General features: G+C 54.0%; 1 protein-coding gene across 3 annotated transcripts in view; it reads left to right on the top strand.

Annotated features, from left to right (window-relative positions):
- Positions 1-20094, top strand: part of SLC37A1 (solute carrier family 37 member 1) — a 75583-nt gene that overhangs the window by 10147 nt on the left and 45342 nt on the right. Inside the window, exons 1-3 of one of the 3 annotated variants that reach the window (XM_039245505.1) lie at positions 2569-2644; positions 6305-6541; positions 16918-16999. In XM_039245505.1, coding sequence (XP_039101436.1) covers positions 6486-6541; positions 16918-16999 — 138 coding nt within the window. In that variant the 5' untranslated portion in view covers positions 2569-2644; positions 6305-6485. Of the gene's footprint in view, positions 1-2568; positions 2645-3224; positions 3279-6304; positions 6542-16917; positions 17000-20094 lie in introns of those variants that run through there. The other 2 variants (XM_039245506.1, XM_039245504.1) reach the window with 2 other exon arrangements.

Here is a 20094-nt window from a genome sequence, read left to right as displayed (position 1 = left end):
GAGCTTTTCAAAGTCAAGGCCCCTTGCTGACGTTGAGGCCTCGGCGCCTGCACAAGTCTGGCCGCCCTGGGCTCCTCCATGTGGAGCTGTGGCCCTCAGCTGTGTCAGTGGCCGCCCGAGGGCACACCACCTCTGGCCTGGCACACCTCGTCGCAGTTTGGAAACGCTGGGTGTGAGAAGTTCAACCGGATTGGAATTCACTCTGTTCTAGGAAATTCCCACGTTACGTGTCCATGAAAGAAAAGGAAAAGCCGTTAGATTCTTGATAATTTCAACTGTTATAAAATCTGCGATTGTAACAAATGGCTTTAGAGCTACCTGGTCACACAGAGAAACCATCTGGGTGGTGACGCACGAGCTGTGCCCTCCGTCCTGAGCCCGTGCACAGCATCTTCACAGTCAAACCTGGCGTGTTCTCGGCGTGAAGCAGTCACAGGTTTTCATTTAAAAGTGTGACCTGTTTTATTTGGGAAGTTTTCTACAAATGTCTTACCTCCTCTAATACATGTTCAGGACTTTCTTATGATCACGTGCACTATTCGTTTCTTACAAAAGATAAATACTTTAATCGTTTCTAAAAGTAAAAGACTAGCACTTTCAGCAAATACGACAAAGTCCGCCGCGGCTCCCTCTGGTTTTTCTGTGCGCCATACAAATACCATTTTCTCCGAGAGGGTGTTGTGGAAACTGTCAGACCTGCCCCTGTCACACCGCATTCCTTGACGCAGCTGGCCACGGAGACTGGGGTCTTCTGAGTCAAGGTGCCACCCTGAGAATCTCTCCAAGCCCAGGCCAGGGCCCAGGAGGTAGATTTAGAAATAAGTAGGACCCATTCGCCATGATAAGTCAGGATAAACTGGTTTCTAGCGCCCCCAGGAAATGCTGCGCAGACGGGGAAGAGAGAGAAGGCCTGGCTCTCAGAGCTTGAGCGCACAGGCTCAGGACAGGCTGAGGTCAGAGGGCAGGGCGGAAATGGCCCTGTGGGAGACAGCACGCCTCTTGGAAGCGACAGAGCTTGGGCAGGAAGCTGCAAGCGTGGGGTCAGGCCTGTTGTCCAGCTCCTAAAGCACCAGGCCGTGTGCCTGCGGGCTGGGGGGCATCGTGAGGGCTTTCGTTGGGAATGACAGGGTCCCCAGCTGTTACAGGAGGGCGATTTGACACCGCTGGGAGAGGGGGTACCTGAGGGAGAGCCTGGAAAGGGGGCAGGTGCACACATCAGTGCGCAGACCCCACAGGCCAGAGGAGGGGTGACCTGGGGAGAGATGGGCGCCACACTGGGTGGGTTTGGGGATCACCGAGAACGGAGTCCGGAAAGGGAGAAGGACTGGCAGACAGAGGTCCTGCCAAAGGGAGACAAGTTGAGGGGCCTGGGGCCACCTCAGTGTCCTGTGAGGGGGCCCAGCAGAGGTCCTGTGGCGAACCCCCGGGGCCACCTGCGGCTGCCGGGTTCCCCTTCTGCGTGGAGAACCCCCTTAAAAGCCAAGTAAGTGGTGCGTTGGACACAAGTCAACTCAGCCAACAGAAAAGGATGACAGTGTTCTAGAAACAGAACAGGGCCCCAGGGGAAACGTCGGCCTGGCAGGGGAGGCGGAAACCTCCTCCAGGCTGGCCTGAGGGGGCTGTTGGGCGGGGCAGGTGGCGGAGGCCCAGCCCCGCCCGGTCTCTGCGACCTGGGGCCTTGGAGTGCTTTCAGCTAAGCTTTGTTTCATTTTAACGGGTGGGGGCGGGGCAGCCACCTCCTGGAATTTCATCTGCGGAAGGTGTTTTCTCCTGCACTCTGCTCCTCGGGGAGCAGGCTTGGATGCTCTGCGCCTGCTGTGGGCTCTGTAGGGATGTCACTGGGCCCTCCGGGGCCGCCCAAAGGCAGCTGTGGGCCAGCCGTGAGAGCCGGGTGCAGAGGACAATTGTGGGGTGCATGGGGACCTCGTCTGAGGACAGCAGCAGGTGTGATGGATGCAGGTGACCAGCCAGGCTGGGCTTGTCCCATCTAACCCTGAGAGCTGCGGGTAGTGGGCTCACAGGCGTCATCAAAGAAGGCTCAAAAGAGCCTCTCCGCGGGCCCCATTTTCACTTAATACAATGCTACGTGCATGATTCTGACCCTCGAGAAGGGGCAATAGGAATAAAGGCCAGTAGTCCAAGGCACGCCCTTTTTAGCGCCGGGCCTTCCCGGGGGACGCGTCGCTTTGTCTCTTTGCTGCTGGTCGGTGAGACCCACCTTGAGGACTAAGGGCCCAGGCCAGTGGAGAGCAAGCCAGTAAATGCGCGTGAGCCTGCCGGCAGGTGCAACTACGGCCGCCAAGATCCCCGCCAGGGGGATGGCCTGGGGGCCCGGCAGCCCGCGGCCCGGCAGCGCCGCTCGCTCGCGTGGGGGCGCCCCCGGGGCTGTTTGGGGCCCTGGGCGCGCCCCGGGGTCGGGGCGGGGGGGGGGGCTGGTGGGGAGGACCGCTGGAGGGCGGGGAGGATCGGAGGAGGGGATGAGCCGGAGGGGGAGGGCCGAGCCACCCGCCGCCGCCCGGGCCCCGGCGCCCCGCGGCCCGCAGGAAAGTGAAAGGGGCGGCGGGGCCGGCGGGGCCTCCGCGCGCCGCCCCAGGAAGTCGCGAGCAGGAAGCGCCCGCGGCGGCCGGCTCGGGCCGCGGCGCAGGTGAGGCCCGGGGACAGGGCGGGGCGGGGGCAGCGGCGCGGGGTCGCTCCCCACCGCCTGCACCCGCGGGGCCGCTGGCCTCGGGCTTCGCGGCCGCTCGGCACCTGCCGCGGCGGGGCCGGTCCCGGCGCCCCCCACCCCCGGCCTTTGTGCTTGGCCTTGGCCTGGGCCCGGGAGTCCCGACTCTCTCCGCGCCTCCGGAGGGACCCGAGCGGCCCCCCTCCCCACCCTGCCGCGGCCGCGGTGGCGGCGGGGGTCCGGGGACCCCGCGGGAGGAGCCCCGCGCAGTGTCCGCCGCGCCGGGGACGTGGGCGTGCCGCCGATCCGCCTCCGCCTCCCCCGGGAGCGGCCGCCGGGGAGGAGCCGGCGCCCTGGGCCTCGCGGCTGCTCGTGAGCGGAGCCCCTGGTCCCCGGGGCCCGCGAGGGACAGCGTCCTCGTGGGTCGAGAGGGGAGCGCCGGGAGGGCCCCACCTGCCGACCGCCACCCATCGGGCTCTTCTCCCCGCTTCCCCCACCTTCCTGCCCTCCCCGCCGCAGCAGCCGCGCGGCGGGACCGGCGACCCGGCGCCCCGGCGCCCCGGCCGGATCTGCGTGTGAACGGAGGACCCTGGAAGGCCCTGCGCCCCGCCCCCAGGTTCGAATTTCTGAAGGGGGAGCTGTGAGGCCGGCCTCTCCCGGTGCCCCGGCTCGCAGCCTCGGGGTGACTGTGCTGGATTCTCCCCCGGGCCGCGCCGCCCCGTCCCTGCGGCCCGGCTGGGACCTCCGGCGGCTCCCCGGGTAGTCTGGAAGTTTCTGCCCCGTGGACCAGGACAGTGCCGCAGGCGGAGGAGTCCTTCCCGCCTCTAACCCACGGGGAAGGCGTAGTGGCCAAGGTCATCCATCTCTCATGTGGAATGGAGCCTTCAAAGTCCAGACCCCGGAAAGTATTTTCTCTGGGAAGGAAGCTGTATTTGTTCTCTCCCCTCCCCTCCTCTCTCTCTCCCAAGAAAATAGAAAAAACTTTTTTTTAGGGGAGGGGCATGCACTTCCCCGAATCTTTGTTGTTTACAGCCTCGCTCACTTCTGGAAGGACCCTTTCCGGGTACTCTTCCCATGAGCCCCTTTCAGCCTCCTTGCTTGTGCCTGGACAGGGCGCACTGAGCGCCTGGGCGTCCCCTCAGGTCGCTCCTCTCCTGGCTGGCTGGGCTGGGCTCTTCCAGAAGGTGGGTGTAAACATGTGCCCGTGACAGATTTTCGCGGAGCTGTTGGGGGGAAGGGGGTCCTGAAGCTGTTGTCCTTGATGATGGAATGACACTGGATATCTGACTTCTGTCCCCAACATGGAGCTCTAGGGGCGCCTGTAAAGAACGACCGGGGGGTGGGGGGAGCGTGGTCTCCTTTTTATGTGATTGGGCTGCATGCCAAACACAGGGTGTCAAGCAAGTGCTCTGCCTCCTGTGCTCTCTGGACGGGCCGGCCTGGGGGAAGTGAAGTAGGAGGGGTCGGGCTGAAAGCACCTGGACCTGAATTTGCCCAGTGTCCAGGGCACCGGCGAGCGGCCTGTTCTGCTGTGCTCCGTAGAAGGGAGCGCTTGCCTCACCGTGGTTACCGGAGTCCTCACCGGGGACCCCAGAGGGCTCGGCCAGCTCTCCCCGGAGTGCTTCCCAGTGGGCACAGCCCGGGCTCCAGATGAAGGAGCCTCATTAATTGACCTCGTAACATCCCGCGTGTAAAATCACCCCCTTTAGGCTGCTTAACTGCTCTCGCTATGAGAATTATAGCACTTGAACTTGGCTTTCACCCATTTTACAGGGGAAGAACCCGCAGGTGTTTTAAAAAGAAATGGACATTTTTCTTCCCCTGCTGTTTTCCAGTGCCGTCTGGATTTTTTTTTTTTTTGAAATGACAGGTTTTACCAGAATTGAGGTGGACTGATTGATTGATTCGGAGGGCACTAGAATATTCCTAGACAGGCCGCGCCTGGGAGAAGCGATGTTTGGACAGAGGGAGCGATTGGACTCTGACCACCCGTCTGCAGGCACTGTAAAATTTAAATCAAACCCTTCACCAGGAGCTCATCGTCCCAAAATCGGCTCTCGAAACAGATTTGGGCTCAAGCAGAGGCGCACTCATCTTGCACAGAGTTTCAGGAAAATATTTTGTAAATCCAGATTTTGAGCAAAAACATTTTTGAAACATTTGTAGAGATTCATTTAACACATCTCTTGGGCACCGGCTGTGTGCTGAGTTCTAAACCTCAGTCACAGGAGGGGGGGAGGTGGCCCCCTGCGTCCTGGTCTCCCTCATCCGGATTCACAAGAACACCGGCTGCTATTTACTGAACATCTTCTGCACCAGGCCCTGTGCGCAGGGCTTTCCGTGGCTCATCTCCTGTCCCCTTCATAACGACCCTAGAATATAGGTGCCACTGTCCCTGTCTTTTAGCGGGGGGCCGCAAGGGAGCAGACAACTTGAGTGGTGCCGAGGATAAGGGAGCAGACAACTTGAGTGGTGCCGAGGATCACCCAGCCCCGGGGGAGTGGGGGTGCAGCAGGCTGGCGGAAGCTGGGGTCTAGTTCTGGCTGGAGATCGCACGCCTCTCCACTGCCTCCCCGAGAGAGAGATGGAGGGGCCAGGGTTGGGGCTTCTGGGATGAAAATGCAGCAAGGAATTTGAATTTTTTGCGGAGGTCATGCAGGGAGATCCTTGAAGAAGGTTGTGGGGGGAGGAGGGAGGGCTGGAATGAACGAGGGGGGGCCCAGGCACTGACTTCCTTGGAGTGCTCCGCCTCTGTACTATTTGCTTTGCTTGTCTGTTAAGTAAAGGAAGTCGCTTGAAGGTGTTAAATAAATTTCAGCCACTTTAGATTGAGATTAATGTTTACTCATAGTAGCTTTCTTTGAAAAATTATATAACCGGTGAATTTTTGGCTAAGTAATAAGATAGAACAAGCCATGGTCCTACACGCACCATGGACGGTGTCATTTAATGCGTTGGGCCAAAGGACTCCTTGTTGGCAAGCAGGGGATAGACTGGAAAATGCCACAAGTCATGAGGTTGGCTTTGGGACAGGGGACAGGCCTCCCTGGTGTGCTGGGGGCCCTGAGGTGGCTGCAGGAGATGAGAAACGGAGAGGCAGATCCAGTCGAGTTCCTTCCCATGGCGTTAGATGCATTTCCATTCAATTGCAAGGCCACAGTTCGTGATGGGTCTGTCCAGGCCTGCGTCCCTCTCTGGTAGTGTGGCTCAGACGTGGCCTGGTGCACAGTGGGTAGCATCGAGCGCGTCCAGGGCCCTGGCACGCTCTGGTAGTTGAGCACACGGAGTAGGCACTGGGCACACACGGGCTTTGTGGGAAGGTCCACATCGGCTCTGAATAGTACCGTGGTTAAGCGTGCGGGGGGTTGATCCGTAGATGGCTCCCATGTGGAGACGAGCCCTGGCCGCCTTGTTCCTCATCATCAGACCATCCGGGGAGAGTCACTTCTGTGATCTTTGAGCCAGCCGTCCCCGAGGGCTTGCGCCCGCCTCGTAGCACTCGTGGTGGGAGCCCCCTGTCGTGCGGACATCCCGCGTTGCCGTGGGCCGGCCGGCAACCGTACGGGGTGTTCCTTCAGCCGGGGACCCCTCTAGTGCCCCGGTCAGCACCGCCCACCCTTCAACTCCTCCTTCCCCTTGTAGAGAGCCGGGCCTCTGCCGGACGGACGAGGCGGGCAGCCGGGACCCAGCAGGACACCTCGACGCACTTCCAGACCCCGAGAGCCGCGGGGCCAGAGGGAAACGCTGGGAGCCAGGCCAGTGACCTGTTTATGAAGCACCCTGTCTGTCTTGTGACCAGAGCCCCGTGGTCAGCGCGACGTAAATGGCTCCGCTCCCTGCCGGCATTCGCTTCATCATCTCCTTCTCCCGGGACCAGTGGTGAGTGCTGGTGCGCTGTGCGGGTGACACCGCATGACTGGTGGCATTAGGAAGGGCACGGGTGGGCGGGGGGGCGGGGTGCTGGCCTCCCTGCGACTGTCGAATGGCCCGTCAGCGGTGGGAGCTGTGACCAGGGCTGTTGCTAACCCGTCGTCCATCTTTGGTTCCGGGGGTGCCAGAGACTGTTTGGACTCTCTCACCGTCGTCAGAACTTTCTGTAATAACCACAGTCTCCACAGGAAAATGGCCGCTGGCTACCGGCGGGACTCTAAGGGTGAACTCAGTATGTTAACTCGGAACTCAGAGAGCGGCTTAGCTGGGGCAGAACCGGCTGGGAGGAAATGAAACGTAAACAGGTTAGATGCAGATCTGTCCTGAGAACAGCCTCTCCTTACGTGCTCTGACAGTCCTCATGGTGGGTTCAGGAGCCCCACGCTCCTTGGAGGAAGAAGAGGGTGAGGGCAGTCTAGAGCCAGGCTCTCCATCCTCCAGCCCACCCTCTCAAAGGTTTCTCTTCCCTGCTGATCTCTATTGGGAAGGAACAAGTTTTCCTCTACCCTCTTAGGTTCTTTCTCAGGAGGCATGCAAATTAAACTACAAAAGACGAATGTGATCACATGTATATGGGAGGTTGCAGAGAGCTGGGACTCCAAAGGGCTTATTTGCCATCTTAATAAAGGAAGAGGAAGAAGAGAAGGCATGTGTGGGGAAAACAAATGACTTTCTGGAAAGGTGAAATGGGCCCTTACGGGAATAGGGGGAAGACAACAATGGTGTTGCGGCCCCACCTCTTCAAGCGTGCTGTGGCTACTTCTCATGTCCAGTAAGAAGGGTCATCTCCCCTGTTTGTGCCCAGGGAGGGTTTTATGACAGTTGAGTTGTCCTAGGTGGCTGTGCTTTTAGGCAGGTAAGAGATTTCCAGAACTCAAATGTCGTCTCCTCAGAATAGTTCTTATGCCATAGTGCTGTATTCTGGACCCTTCTTCTCTGCCGCAACGGCCCACTGGTGGCCGTCACACCCTTCCCAGCTTCTCGGGCCCCTGCCGGTTGGTGGGCACCCACGGGGCCTCAGGTGTGACTGCAGACATCTGCCTCCTTCCAGAGCGGTCCCCGTGTCAGCTCATTTCTTACCAGTAACCCCACCACAAGCCTTTAGACACTCTTCATCCCCTGGGTGCTTGTCTTCCATTTCTTTGTCTGTTTTGTGACTCTGTTTTGGCATCGTTTTTAAACTCCCAGAAGAAAATTATAAGAATATTACAAAGAACTCCTGGATGTCACAAGTGTTTTTCTTTCTTCAGGTTGAGGCAGGGGTAGAGCAGAGCCCCTCACTCTTTAGCAGGTGAGGCACCCCGGGAACTTGCTAAAGTGCACTGCTGACTCGGGAGGCCTGGAGTGGAGCCCGAGAATCCGCATCCCCCAGGGGAGGCAAAGGTATAAAGTGTCTGCTCCATCTCTGCCTCAGACATGCTCTTTGACCTTCAAAAGTTGAACCTCTCCTTGGGGCGCCTGGGTGGCTCAGTCGGTTCAGCGTCCGACTTTCGCTTAGGTCATGATCTCACGGTTCGTGGGTTCGAGCCCCGCGTCGGGCCCTGTGCTGACTGCCAGCTCAGAGCCTGGAACCTGTTTCAGTCTGTGACTCCCTCTCTCTCTGACCCTCCCCTGCTCACGCTGTGTCTCTCTCTCTCCTAGAAATAAATAAAACATTAAAAAAAAAAATAGAGAGAAAGTGTGGACACAGAGCGTTTGGGAGACTCGGAAAGGAAAGAGGAGGGACTCTCCTGTTTGCTTGGGGCCTGGGGTTTGTATTCGTGGTGGTCTGGTGCCTGCGTCTTCTCATAATCCAGGACAAAGACACAGGTGGTGCTTAGGTGTCACCCACAAGTCACTGATGCCCGGGGGCCAGGGATCTAGGTGAGTCAATAGTCTTGTAAAAGCGTTCATGACGTTCATGACCCCACCCAGTCACACCTTAGATGTTATCTGCTGTGCTGGAAGAAGACTCCAAAGAAATCATTAACTCCTTGACCTTCTCGAGGAGGAGATATAGTATCCGTTCTGTAACAGATGTGTAAGGCGGGGGTGTAGGTCTTAGCAAAAAAAAATAGAAACCAGAAAAAGACTGAAAAAAGCAGTTTTTATGGGGTCCCTCTAGTTCCCCTGTCTCAGTAGGTGGGTAAGTCTCAGGCTTCCAGGCCCGTTAGGGTGGCCAGTGGAGCCCTTTGAGGCCCTGTTCCCATCCAGCCCATGTCCCCCAGGACACAGGATAGGACCCAGGACGGGCTACTGGTCTCTCTCCTGGGACATTCAGTCTTTTATTATTATCATTTTTTAATGTTTATTTATTTTTGAGAGACAGAGCATGAGTTGCAGGGGAGGGGCATAGAGAGAGGGAGACACAGGATCCAAAGCAGCTCCAGGCTCTGAGCTGTCAGCACAGAGCCCGACACGGGGCTCGAACCCACGAACCGCAAGATCATGACCTAAGCCGAAGTGGGACGCTCAACTGAGCCCCCCAGGCGCCCCTGGGACATTGGGTCTTGAGGGTCTTGAGCAGAGTGAGCCTCGGGCGAAGTACTGCTGAAATGCAGCAGTCCAGCTGGGGGCCAGGGCTCAGCTAGCAGACCTATCTTCGGATTTTGCCTCATTTGCTTCTCCTTCCCTTCCCCCTCCCTGTGTGTTTTTGTTTGTATGTGTGTGTAGATGTGTAGATGGATGTATGTGCACACACACATTTTTTTCCTGAATCATTTCAGAGTAATTTGCAGACATTATGCCTTTTTATATCTAAATCTGTCGGTGTGTACTTCCTGTGAATAAGACCTTGTCATGTAACTGGGCATGAAGATCAAAATCAAGAAACTTAACGTGGGTGTGATGCCATTAACTAGTCCACAGTCCATGTCCAAAAATTGTATCAGACTTCCCACAGTATCTTCTCTAGATTCCCCTGGTACAGGGTCCCATCCAGAACCAGTGGTGTTCAGTTGTGCTGTGGCTTTAACCTCAATCTGTTTCTTGACCTTCCTTCATCCTTCATGACCTTGATATTTTTCAGGAGTACAAGCCATTTATTTTATAGACTGATGCTTGTTTGGGGTGTCTGGTACTTCTTCATGATCGCGTTCAGTTAATGCTGTTTTTGTCAGGAATACCGCAGAAGGGAGACAGCTCCTCACTGGTGGCGAAAGAGCTACCAATGTGTGTGGAGGAGGGAGGGGCTGAAGGGATCAGCTGGTGCTGGCCTGGAAGCAAAGTTGTCAGGAAGGACTGGGGAGAAGATGGGGGGGGGGCACAGCAATAGGTACGTGTGTTTGTGTGTATGTGTGTGTGTGCGTGTGTGTTGTGTGCTGTGGCGTGTGTGTGTTGTGTGCCGCCTGTGCGAGGCGAGGACTGTCTATGTCCTGTGTGTGCCACATGCCCCGTGCCTGCCTGCTGAGAGGCCCTGGGAACAGCATCAGCTCAGCAACACTGAGCACACCCGGTGCTGAATCTTGGCTTCTACATGCCGTTTCCCGCCGAGGGGGCCAGGCGTCCTTGGAGACCGGGCTGCTGTCAGGACTGGGGCAAGTCAGATGAGCCTGGACTATTTTGTACCGGAAAATAAGGAAGTGTTTAAAAATGAAGGGGCCCTCACTGGCTAAATCTGGAGTGATTTGAGATTTAAAGTAAATGATACAGGGGGCGCCCAGGTGGCTCAGTTGGTTGAGCGTCCAACCCTTGATTTCGGCTCAAGTTACGATTCCAGGGTCATGATGTTGAGTCCCTCCATGCTCAGCATGGAGCCTGCTTGAGAGTCAACCTCTCTCTCTCTCTCTCTCTTTCTGCCCCCCCCCCCGCTCACATGCACATGCTCACATGCACATGTTCTCAAAAAAAAAAGAGAAATGATACAAGTATGGATTATAGCCCATTGGCTAAACTGAGCATCTGATGAGTGCACACTGCCATAAATAACTGAATGCACATGGGGGAGAAAGGAAGCCCCCTCCCCACCAAGTGTAATGCCAGCCGCTAAGTAGAGCAGCAGGGCCCGCGCTGGCACACCGCCGTTCATGACCCTCAGGACCACTACTTCAAGCCAGAAGCCGCAGTGGACACACATCGTTGAGGAGGTTGGAGGAACAGCATGGCCCGTAATCCCCACAGACCCCCTATTAGTTACTTAGAGGAAGTATAGCTTCCCTGAGGGACAGACGGACTGACCGCCCCTTCACCAAGCGGTCATTGCTAATGCCACCGATGCCCTGTCTCTGCTTTAGGGGCCCTGGAAAGGACTCCCGTCACAGCTGTGTGGGGTTTTGTTGTTTCCAGACTAAGTCTTTGGACTCATGTCTGTGCCAAATCCTATTGCTCAGGGACTCTCATCCAGAGCATTCGTTTATGGTTATTTGCATATGACTCAGGTAGATAACAAACAGAGGACACAGATTCCGGCGGCCGGAATCTCGGAATCTCGGGTGGATGCAGGCCGCCGCCCACCTGGGAACACCTGCAATATTCAAGAACGTGTCCGCCCTGAGGTGGACACCTGTCCTGTGCTGTCACTGCCGAGACGCGCCCTGGTTTTGCTAGAAACGTGCTATTCACCCCACACTGATCTTGGGGTCCTGATAAGAGCCAACAGGGCTGCGTCAGACACAAAAGCAGGCGGAACAGCCAGGAATGACAGTGCCCCGCGGTTCATTGGTAAGGTACCCGCTTAATGTCCACGAGCCTACGTGTAACACAAAACAAAAGCAAAAGTATGGGACAGTATCCGTTCCCTAAAGCCGCTGTGACAAAGGACTGCAAACTGTACGGCTTCTAACAGCAGAAATTCACCCTCGCCGGACGGGAGGCCGGAGTCAGAGACCCAGATGTCGGCGGGTCCGCAGCCTCCGGGGAGGGGCCCTTCCGGCCTCTCCCGGCTTCCGAGGTGGCTGGCAGCCCTCAGCCTGGCTCTGCCTCTGCGGTCGCATGGCCCCTGCCCTGCCCCTCCGGTGTCTTCACACCGCCTTCTGTAAGGATTCCAGTCCTTGGACTTAGGATCTCATTGGACTTTGGTGGCACATGAGCTAGGCATGACCTCAACTAATTACAGCCCCAGGACTCTGTTTCCAGATAAGGTCACATTCTGAGGTTTTTGGACGGACTTGAAGTGGGGGGGAGGGGACATTATTCAACCCAGTCCAAAATGGATAATAGAAAACAAATACCACCCACAATCGTGTTTCATAAATGATAAAGCCAGAAGATGCGGATAGAATTACAAAGCGGGAAGAGGAATCGGGAGGGCTGTGTAGGACCCAGGTCCCAGAACTCCGGGTCGCCTGGAGGAAGCCAAGCGTCCGCTCCCTCGCCAGGACAGGCGTCTTGATGCGGCTGCTGTGCTCTGACCTTCTGGAAGGGGAAAAGTGGAGCTCCCAGCTGGGCCTTCCCCTCCCCAAGTCCTGTGTAAACAAGAGGAGGGGAGGAAGGGAGTGAGGCAGGTGGGCCCTGACACTGGCTGCGTGAAAGATACGGCCTTCGTTTTTGGGAGACACAGATTCCGTGTCCAGGAAGATTCCCGCTTGCTGTGTGTGTTCACCCTTCGCCCTGACGGCAGGACGGCCTCTCAGAGGAACCTCCCAGCCTGTCGGCAGGTACCCTCCCCAAAGGGGCTGACGCACCGAGGAAAACTCAGTTCAGTCCGAAAGTGCGTACGGCTCCCCTCTGCGCCCTTGCCCTCATGGGACATCCCCCCAGCGAGGGGCAGTGGGGAACCACCTTCCCCCGCCCGCCGGGCCCTGCGCTGGTGAGCACCCCTGTAGAACTGCTGGTTGGGGAAGGAGGCGGCGCCCCGGGGAGTGAAGGTGGAGGCCCAGGGAGGGGCCAGTAGCCTCCGGGTGGAGGGTGGAGGCCCCGGTTGTGCACTAGGTCCCAGTAACCTGGACAGACTGCACCACCTAGGAATACAGGGCAGGGTGGGCCCTGGGGCTCTGCAGGCCTTATCCGGACCTGCAGAGGAGCTCTTCGTGTCTGGGTTTATTTATTCTATTCAATCAACACGTTCCCGTGTTTAATAAAAGTCAAGTGTTTGTAAGTAGAATGTTTATGTCTGGGTAGAGAGCAGAGAGCGTGGACTCCGAGGCCCGGTGCAGTAGGGCCGCTCCGTTGAAACCCTGAGCCGGGTGACGACGACATTCCGATTTCCCCTGGCTGGTAACACCCCTGCGAGCCCGTGCCGTGCAGCACCCTCGAGGGCTCCGGGTTCTTCTCTCAGACTCTGGTCCGGCGGGTGCTGGAGCCGACCCCGTCCCGGAACTCAGTTCCTACTCCCTGTGGGGACTGGAGACGGGAACCCCGGGCCCCGGTGGGGGCAGGCCGGGTCCCTGCGGACGCGCAGCCCTGCCTTGCCCCCTTCTGTCCGTAGGTAACTACCCGCCGAAGCGGACGCGCTCTTGGAAACTCACCGCCCTCTTGAGGCCAGAACAGGCGGGTTCTCCAGGGGTTGGGGCGCGGCCTCCCGAAACGAGGGGCCTGCCCGGCCTTCCTGCTCCTCTTCCTGGCTCACCTCTTGCCAAATACCCTTCCTGCTCACCTGTCTTCCTCTCTGAGAAATACTTTTCTAGAAAGTGGTTCAAACTCTCCGCTGGAAGGAAATCTTATCTTCTTACGCAACTGTCTTCTTTTCTTGACTCTCTGATTTGGATTCATTTCCATCTTCCTCTCGATCTGCTTTCCTCATTCGCCGAGAAGGCCAGCAAGGCTCTAGGCCAGGGTTTCCGGGGTCATTGGCCTTGAGTGCCGCGCGCCCGCCTCACCGACTGTCTCGCGGAGGTCACTGAGGTGTTTGTATCCCTGCCTTGCCGTGTCCTCCAGCAATTCGCACCGCAGCGAACGCGTAAGGGATAAACAGGGTCTGAAACGCCCCGGCAGCAGGCTGACACGAAATTTGCAGTTCATTCTGTTACAAACTAGATAATGGTTTCTTTATGGCTACTTCGGGAATCCTGTTCGTATTCTGCGTCTCAAATTTCTCTTTGGCCGCAGTCATTTTTTTAATGAATATTTAAATAGATTCAATTTGGACAAAGCAAAAGTGGCAGATATTTTTAACATCGTATTACAGCAATGCATCACTCTGGGACTGAGTGAACAGTATACAGCATAAGGCAAGTTAAAATACATTCAACCCCGGGGGGCTCAGTCGGCTAAGCGTCCAAATTTGGCTCAGGTCATGATCTCCTGGGTGTGGGTTCGAGCCCCGCGTCGGGCTCTGTGCTGGCAGCTCGGAGCCTGGAGCTGCTTCCGATTCCGTATCTCCCTCTCCCTGCCCCTCCTCCACTTGTGCTCTGTCTCTCTCTCTCACAAATAAAATAAAAACATTTAAAAAAAATTAAAGTGCGTTAAATACATTAAAATACAATATGTTTATAGTGTTTTATTTATTTACTTATTTTTATCATGGTAAGTGCCCTCTTAATCTCCATCACCTACTCACCCTTCCCCCCACCCACCTGCCCTCTGACGACCATCCGTGTCTTGTTAAGAGTCTGTTTCTTGGTTTGCTTCTCTCTTTTTCTTTACTTGTTTGTTTGTTTCTTAAATTCCACATGTGAGTGAAATCATATGGTATCTGTCTTTCTCTGACTGATCTATTTCACTTAATATTATGCTCTCTAGCTCTATTCACGTCCTTGCAGATGGCAAGATTTCACTTTTCTATGGCTGAGTAATATTCCACTGTATATATGTTCCACATCCTTTTTATCCATTCATCAGTTGGTGGACATTTGGGCTGCCTCCATAATTTGGCTCCTGTAGGTGCTGCTACTATAAACATAGGGGTGCACATATCCCTTTGAATTAGTGCTTTTGCATTTGGGAGGTAAATACCCAGTAGTGTGATTACTGGGTCGTGGCGTAATTCTATTTTTAACTTCTCAAGGAACGTCCACGCTGTTTTCCAGAGTGGCTGCGCCAGTTTGCATTCCCACCAACTGTGCACGAGGGTTCCCCTTTCTCTGCATCCTCGCCAACACCTGCTGTTTTTCACATTGTTAATTTTAGCCATCCTGACAGGTGTCAGGTGATATCACAGTGTAGCTTTGATTTGTGTTTCCCTGATGATGAGTGATGTTGAGCATCTTTTCATGTGTCTGTTGGCCATCTGGATGTTTTCTTTGGAGAAATGTCTGTTTATGTCTTCTGCCCATTTTTGAATTGGGGAATTCATTTTTTGGGTGTTGAGTTGTAACAGTTCTTCATATATTTTGGATAGTAACCCTTTATCAGATATGTCATTTGCAAATATCTTCTCCCATTCGGTAGGTTGCCTTTTAGTTTTCTTCATGGTTTCCTTCATTGTGCAGAAGCTTTTGATTTTGATGTAGTCCCAGTAGTTTATTTTTACTTTTATTTCTTTTGCCTTGGGAGACATATCTAGAAAGATATTGCTGTAACCAATATTGGAGAAATTACTGCCTGTGCTCTCCTCAAGGATTTTTTTTTTAAGTTTATTTATTTTGAGAGAGAGAGAGAAAGCAGGAGTGGGGTGGGGGCAGAGAGAGAAGAGAGCAGGAATCCCAAGTAGGCTCCACACTGCCAGCAAGAGCCCAATGCGGGGCTCAAACGCAAGAACCATGAGATCATGACCTGAGCTGAACTTGGACCCTTAATTGACTGAGCCACCCAGGTGCCCCTCTCTTCAAGGATTTTTATCTCTTCAGGCCAATATCTCTCATGAATATAGATGTGAAAGTCCACAACAAAATATTAGCAAACCAAATCCAACCATAAATCAAAAAAATCATACACCACAATCGAGTGGGATTTATTCCTGGGATGCAGGGTAGTTTGATTTCAGAAAGCAATCAATGTGATACCTCATATCAATAAAAGAAAGTATAAAAACCATATGATCATTTCAAGGATGCAGAAAAAGTATTTGACAAAGTACAATATCCATTCATGATGAAAACTCAACAGAGTTGGTCTGAAGGGAACATACCCCAACATCATAAAGGCCGTATATGAAAAACCCACAGCAAACCTCATATTCAGCGGGAAGGAACAGAGCTTTTCTCCCAAGGTCAGGAACACAACGGGGATGTCCACTCTCACCACTGCTCTTCAACAAAGTACTAGAAGTCCCTAGTTTCAGTACTCCAACAGCAACAAGAAATAAAGAAAAGGCATCCAGATTGGTAAGGAAGAAACAAATTCACTATTTTCAAGTGATACGATACTATATATAGAAAACCTAAAAGAGTTCACCAAAACTCTACTAGAACTGATAAATGAATTCAGTACAGTTGTAGGATACAAGATCGATGCACAGAAATCTATTGCACTTCTTTTTTTTTAGTGTAATTAGAGCATTTTATTTATTTATTTTTATTTTAGAAGGAGTGCATGAGTGGGGAAGAGGAGAACAGAGGTAGAGAGAGATAACCCCAAGTAAGCTCCATGCCCAGTGCAGAGCCCAAAGCAGAGCTCGATCCCATGACCCTGGGATCCCAACCTGAGCCAAAATCAAGAGTTGGACACATAATGGACTGAACCACCCAGGTGCCCCTGTTGTATTTCTATGCACTAATAATGAAGTGGCAGAAAGTGAAATTAAGAAAACAAATCCATTTACAAATGTACCCAAACCAATAAAATGTCAAGGAATAAACTTAACTAAGGAGGTGAAATGCCTGAAAACTATGAAACATTTACAAAAGAAATTCAAAATGGTACAGAGAAATGGAAAGTTATTCCATGCTCCTGAATCGGAAAAACATTGTTAACATGTCTTTACTACTCAAAGCAACCAATAGACTCAGTGCAAACCCTATCAGATACCAAGAGCATTCTTCACTGACCTAGAAAAAATAATCCTAAAATGCGTGTGGAACCACAAAAGACCCTAAATAGCCAAAGCACTCTTGAAAAAGAAAAACCTGGAGGCATCATAATCCCAGATTTCAGGATCTACTACAGACTGTAGTCACCAAAACAGCGCGGTCCTGACACAAAAACAGACACATAGATCAATGGGACAGAACAGAAAACCCAGAACTAAATCCACGATCTTACAGTCAATTAATCTTCAACAAAGGAGGCAAGAATATGCAATGGAAAAAAGACCGTCTCTTCAACAAGTGGTGCTGGGAAAACTGGACAGCGATATGCAGAAGAATAAACCTGGACCACTTTCTCACACCACACACACAAATAAACTCAAAACTAAACATGAGACCTGACACCATCAAAATCCTGGAAGAGAACACAGGCAGGAACTTCCTCTGACACGGCCCCTAGCAATATTTCCTAGATATGTCTCCTGAGGCAAGGGAACTATAATGTATTCCTAATGCATCTTCTGTTATTTTATGTCACCTCCCTACCTCTGTTCTGTATTTCAGGTACAGAGCCTTCATTTTTATTTTGACATTTTTGCTGTATGCAAGTTTCCACTTATCCCGAAAGCCTATCAGCATAGTGAAGGTAAGAAACCATAAAAAGCACCTCGTTTCCTATCCTGTCTATAAATTCTGTAAGGAACTAGCTACTTTAGGAATCGGTTTGGGAGCGGGGGAGGGGATGGGGGAGGGTGGTGAGACCAATGGAGAAAATGATGGTTTAGAAGCAAGTTCTCCTCCTTGGTTTCTGTTTTCTGAAATGAACATCTTCAAAATGTTTTTAGGGTTTGTAACTTTAGAGGCGCCCTGTTAGTTGACAGTTGTAGATTTCTAAAGCTTAATTCAATATTTATTCTGTCCTGCGTGAATTTCCCCTCCAGATACACCCATTCTGAAATTGTTCCCCAAGGTGCTTCTTCTGTCATTGTGCCCCCATCCTAAGTCTGGCTGTGGGGATGCCCCTCGCCCCCCCCCCACCCCGTTCTCCTTGGAACCCGAGCTTCTGTTTGAGTGATGGGTGTGTGCCGAGTTGTTCAACAGGGCATTTAACTAGACTTCAGGAAAGAAGATTAAAGGCAATCCTACATAATAGCCAGTTAAAACTGGGGAAGGAGCAAGATAATTTTCTTACCCTCATAGAAATGACCTCATTTTGCCTGTAGACTGTCAAGGCTTTTGACTCTTGGTTGTAGAAGGAACAAGGAAATTGTCAGCTGTCAAATGATCACTTAGTCAGTGCTCGATTGCCCGCCCCCACACCTTCTGGTCACGGGCAGGGACGCAGATCCGGCACCATAATTCTGACCTTTATAGCCACGCTTCCTCCCTTCCCGCCCAGGGGTTGAGCGCCGGCCTCTCTGTCTTCGGGCACGTGGGAGCGGGAATGCCGAACATGGCCACTGCTTCTGTGGAGTTTCGTGCTCCCACCCCCCAGTGATGCCCAGTGGGTGTGAAACAGCATCTGTCTGCCCAGAGGATCCCTCAGTTTCTCTTTGACCCCCAACAAGCAAGAATCTTCCATGCCCTTCGCGTGGCTGGAGTTTAGATATGCCAAGTTTTGATGACCATGGAGGGACAAGAGATAGTGGGATTTGACGCCCCCTACCAGGGGCTCCACAGTCGTACCGAGGACCAGCCACTGCATTTCGATGCTGCCACTCCTCATCCTCCCTGTTAGGGAAGCACACATACAGCTCAATACAGGCAAGTTACAAGAATGGAAGAAACCGTGGGGTAGGGGTTGGGGGGGGGGGTCTTGGTGAGCACCGTGGGGTTGAAAGAACAGGAGTAGATGGGCAGCCTGCTGGGGTTTCAGGATTGACCTTGGGTGGGGGGTGGACGCCTGGAGTAGGGGTGGAGGGTGAGCCCTCACCGGGAAGCCCGCCTGGGGGCCAGAGGCTCTGTGCAGGCACACAGGCAGGGCTGGGAGGGGAGGGGCGGCCACTGGAGGACTTGGTGGCGGGACAGGACACTCGGACCCGATGCGCTATCAGGAGGGCCCCTGTTGGGTCAGGAAGGGATGTAGCCTTGTCGTGGGGCACCCCACCCCTTCCCCGCCGGGAGCTTGGGGCTTACTGGTGAGGCGGTGCCCCATCGGCTCCTGTGTGAGAACTGCGTCCATCAGAGTGCCTGCTGAGCCACGCCGCAGGTCAGGGCACCCTGTTCATCCTTGAACAGAGTCCCCACAGCAGGCCTGGGGACCCAGCAGCCCCGTCCCTTCACGCAGGGCAGTGCCAGCTCCGGCGAATTCTGCAGGGCCGCTGCCCTCAACCTCTGTGCCTCGGGGTCCAAGGGCGTGGGCCACCTGAGAACATCCGCAGCCTTTCACATGCCGATTTTCAGACTTAGCACCCTCCGTGGGCCTGTCCATGGACATGGACTTGATCGTGCTGATGAGGTTTCTTCTCCTGAGATGGAGGTCCCACTCCCTAGAGCAGCTGAAGCTTTATAACACCTGACGGAGTGTTCACGTGCTTGGACATTTTCTATATAAAACTAGAAGTGGGGATGATTCTGGTGACCAAGGAATAGTTTGAATCGTCTGTGGCCTGGATTTCCTAACACATTCTGAACAAACCAAAGTTAAAATATATTTGCTCACCTGGAATTGATCACCAGTGGCTGTGAATTATAAAGCGGTTCACATTCTTTCACGACATTTGTGGAGTGACAGGACATAGGTCATGTCAGATTTAGGCTACTCTGTTTAGACGTGCCTTTAACCGCTATCGAGACATTTCCTTTTTCCCTGACTTTAGTGGAGCGAAAAGAAAGCAAAGGTGACGGTGATGAAGAGCCGGGTATGGAGGGCGTGGCGGGGGGTGGGGCGGGTGCGGCCTCCCCCCCACATGCTGCCCAGCCCAGCCTCAGGCCTCAAGGCTGTGTGCTGGCGGGGCCTGCGCTGGGCGCTGGGTGCAGCTGGGGGCTCCGTCCTCCCCACCGCGCCGCCCCCTTGGGCCCCAGCATACCTGACAGCAGGGGGCTTCTGTGGGGAGCTGCAGGGGAGCCCTGTGCCCCTCGGGAATGGGGACACCCACCCGTCTGAGTGTGAGCGCCCAGTCCTCCCTGCCTACGGGGCCTGTAGGAAGGAAGGTGTGAAACCCTCAGCAGCAGACAGAAGATGCCGGGGAAGCTGGCGACGGCACACACCGTGGGTAGGATGGCCAGTGTCCTGGTGTGCGGGTTTCAACGGGATGCAGCGGTGTCTGGTCTTTTTTTTTTTTTTTTGTAAGTTCATTTATTTTGAGAGAGAGAGTGAGCATGATTAGAAGAGAGGGAGAAAGAGAGGAAGAGAGAGAATCTGTCAGCGCAGAGCCCGACGTGGGACTCAATCCCACAAACCGTTAGATCATGACCTGAGCCGAGATCGAGTCAGACACTGAACTGACCGAGCCACCCAGGCGCCCCTGCCGCAGTGTCTTTTTAACTGAGCAAAATCTCCCTAGAACGTATGTGGGAAAATGTCCAGGAATTAATGACCGAGAAAAAACTACGCCACCCCGATCAAGTTTCTGTGCTGTTGCATGAGAACAGACCAAGAGGTCAGTAGAAAAGAGCAGAAAACGTGGCGTGGCCGACCAAGGGGCTGGGGACAGTGTAGCGTATTTAGCAAACAGCATGAGCACAGCTGGCCACTCATCTTCACGAATAAAGTTGAATCTCTTTCTTATAAAAATAAAT

The sequence above is a fragment of the Hyaena hyaena genome, unplaced genomic scaffold (genome assembly GCF_003009895.1).
Source record: "Hyaena hyaena isolate Hyena2069 unplaced genomic scaffold, ASM300989v1 scaffold_254, whole genome shotgun sequence".
Taxonomy (NCBI): Eukaryota; Metazoa; Chordata; class Mammalia; order Carnivora; family Hyaenidae; genus Hyaena; species Hyaena hyaena.
This window is presented reverse-complemented; position numbering and strand designations above follow the sequence as displayed.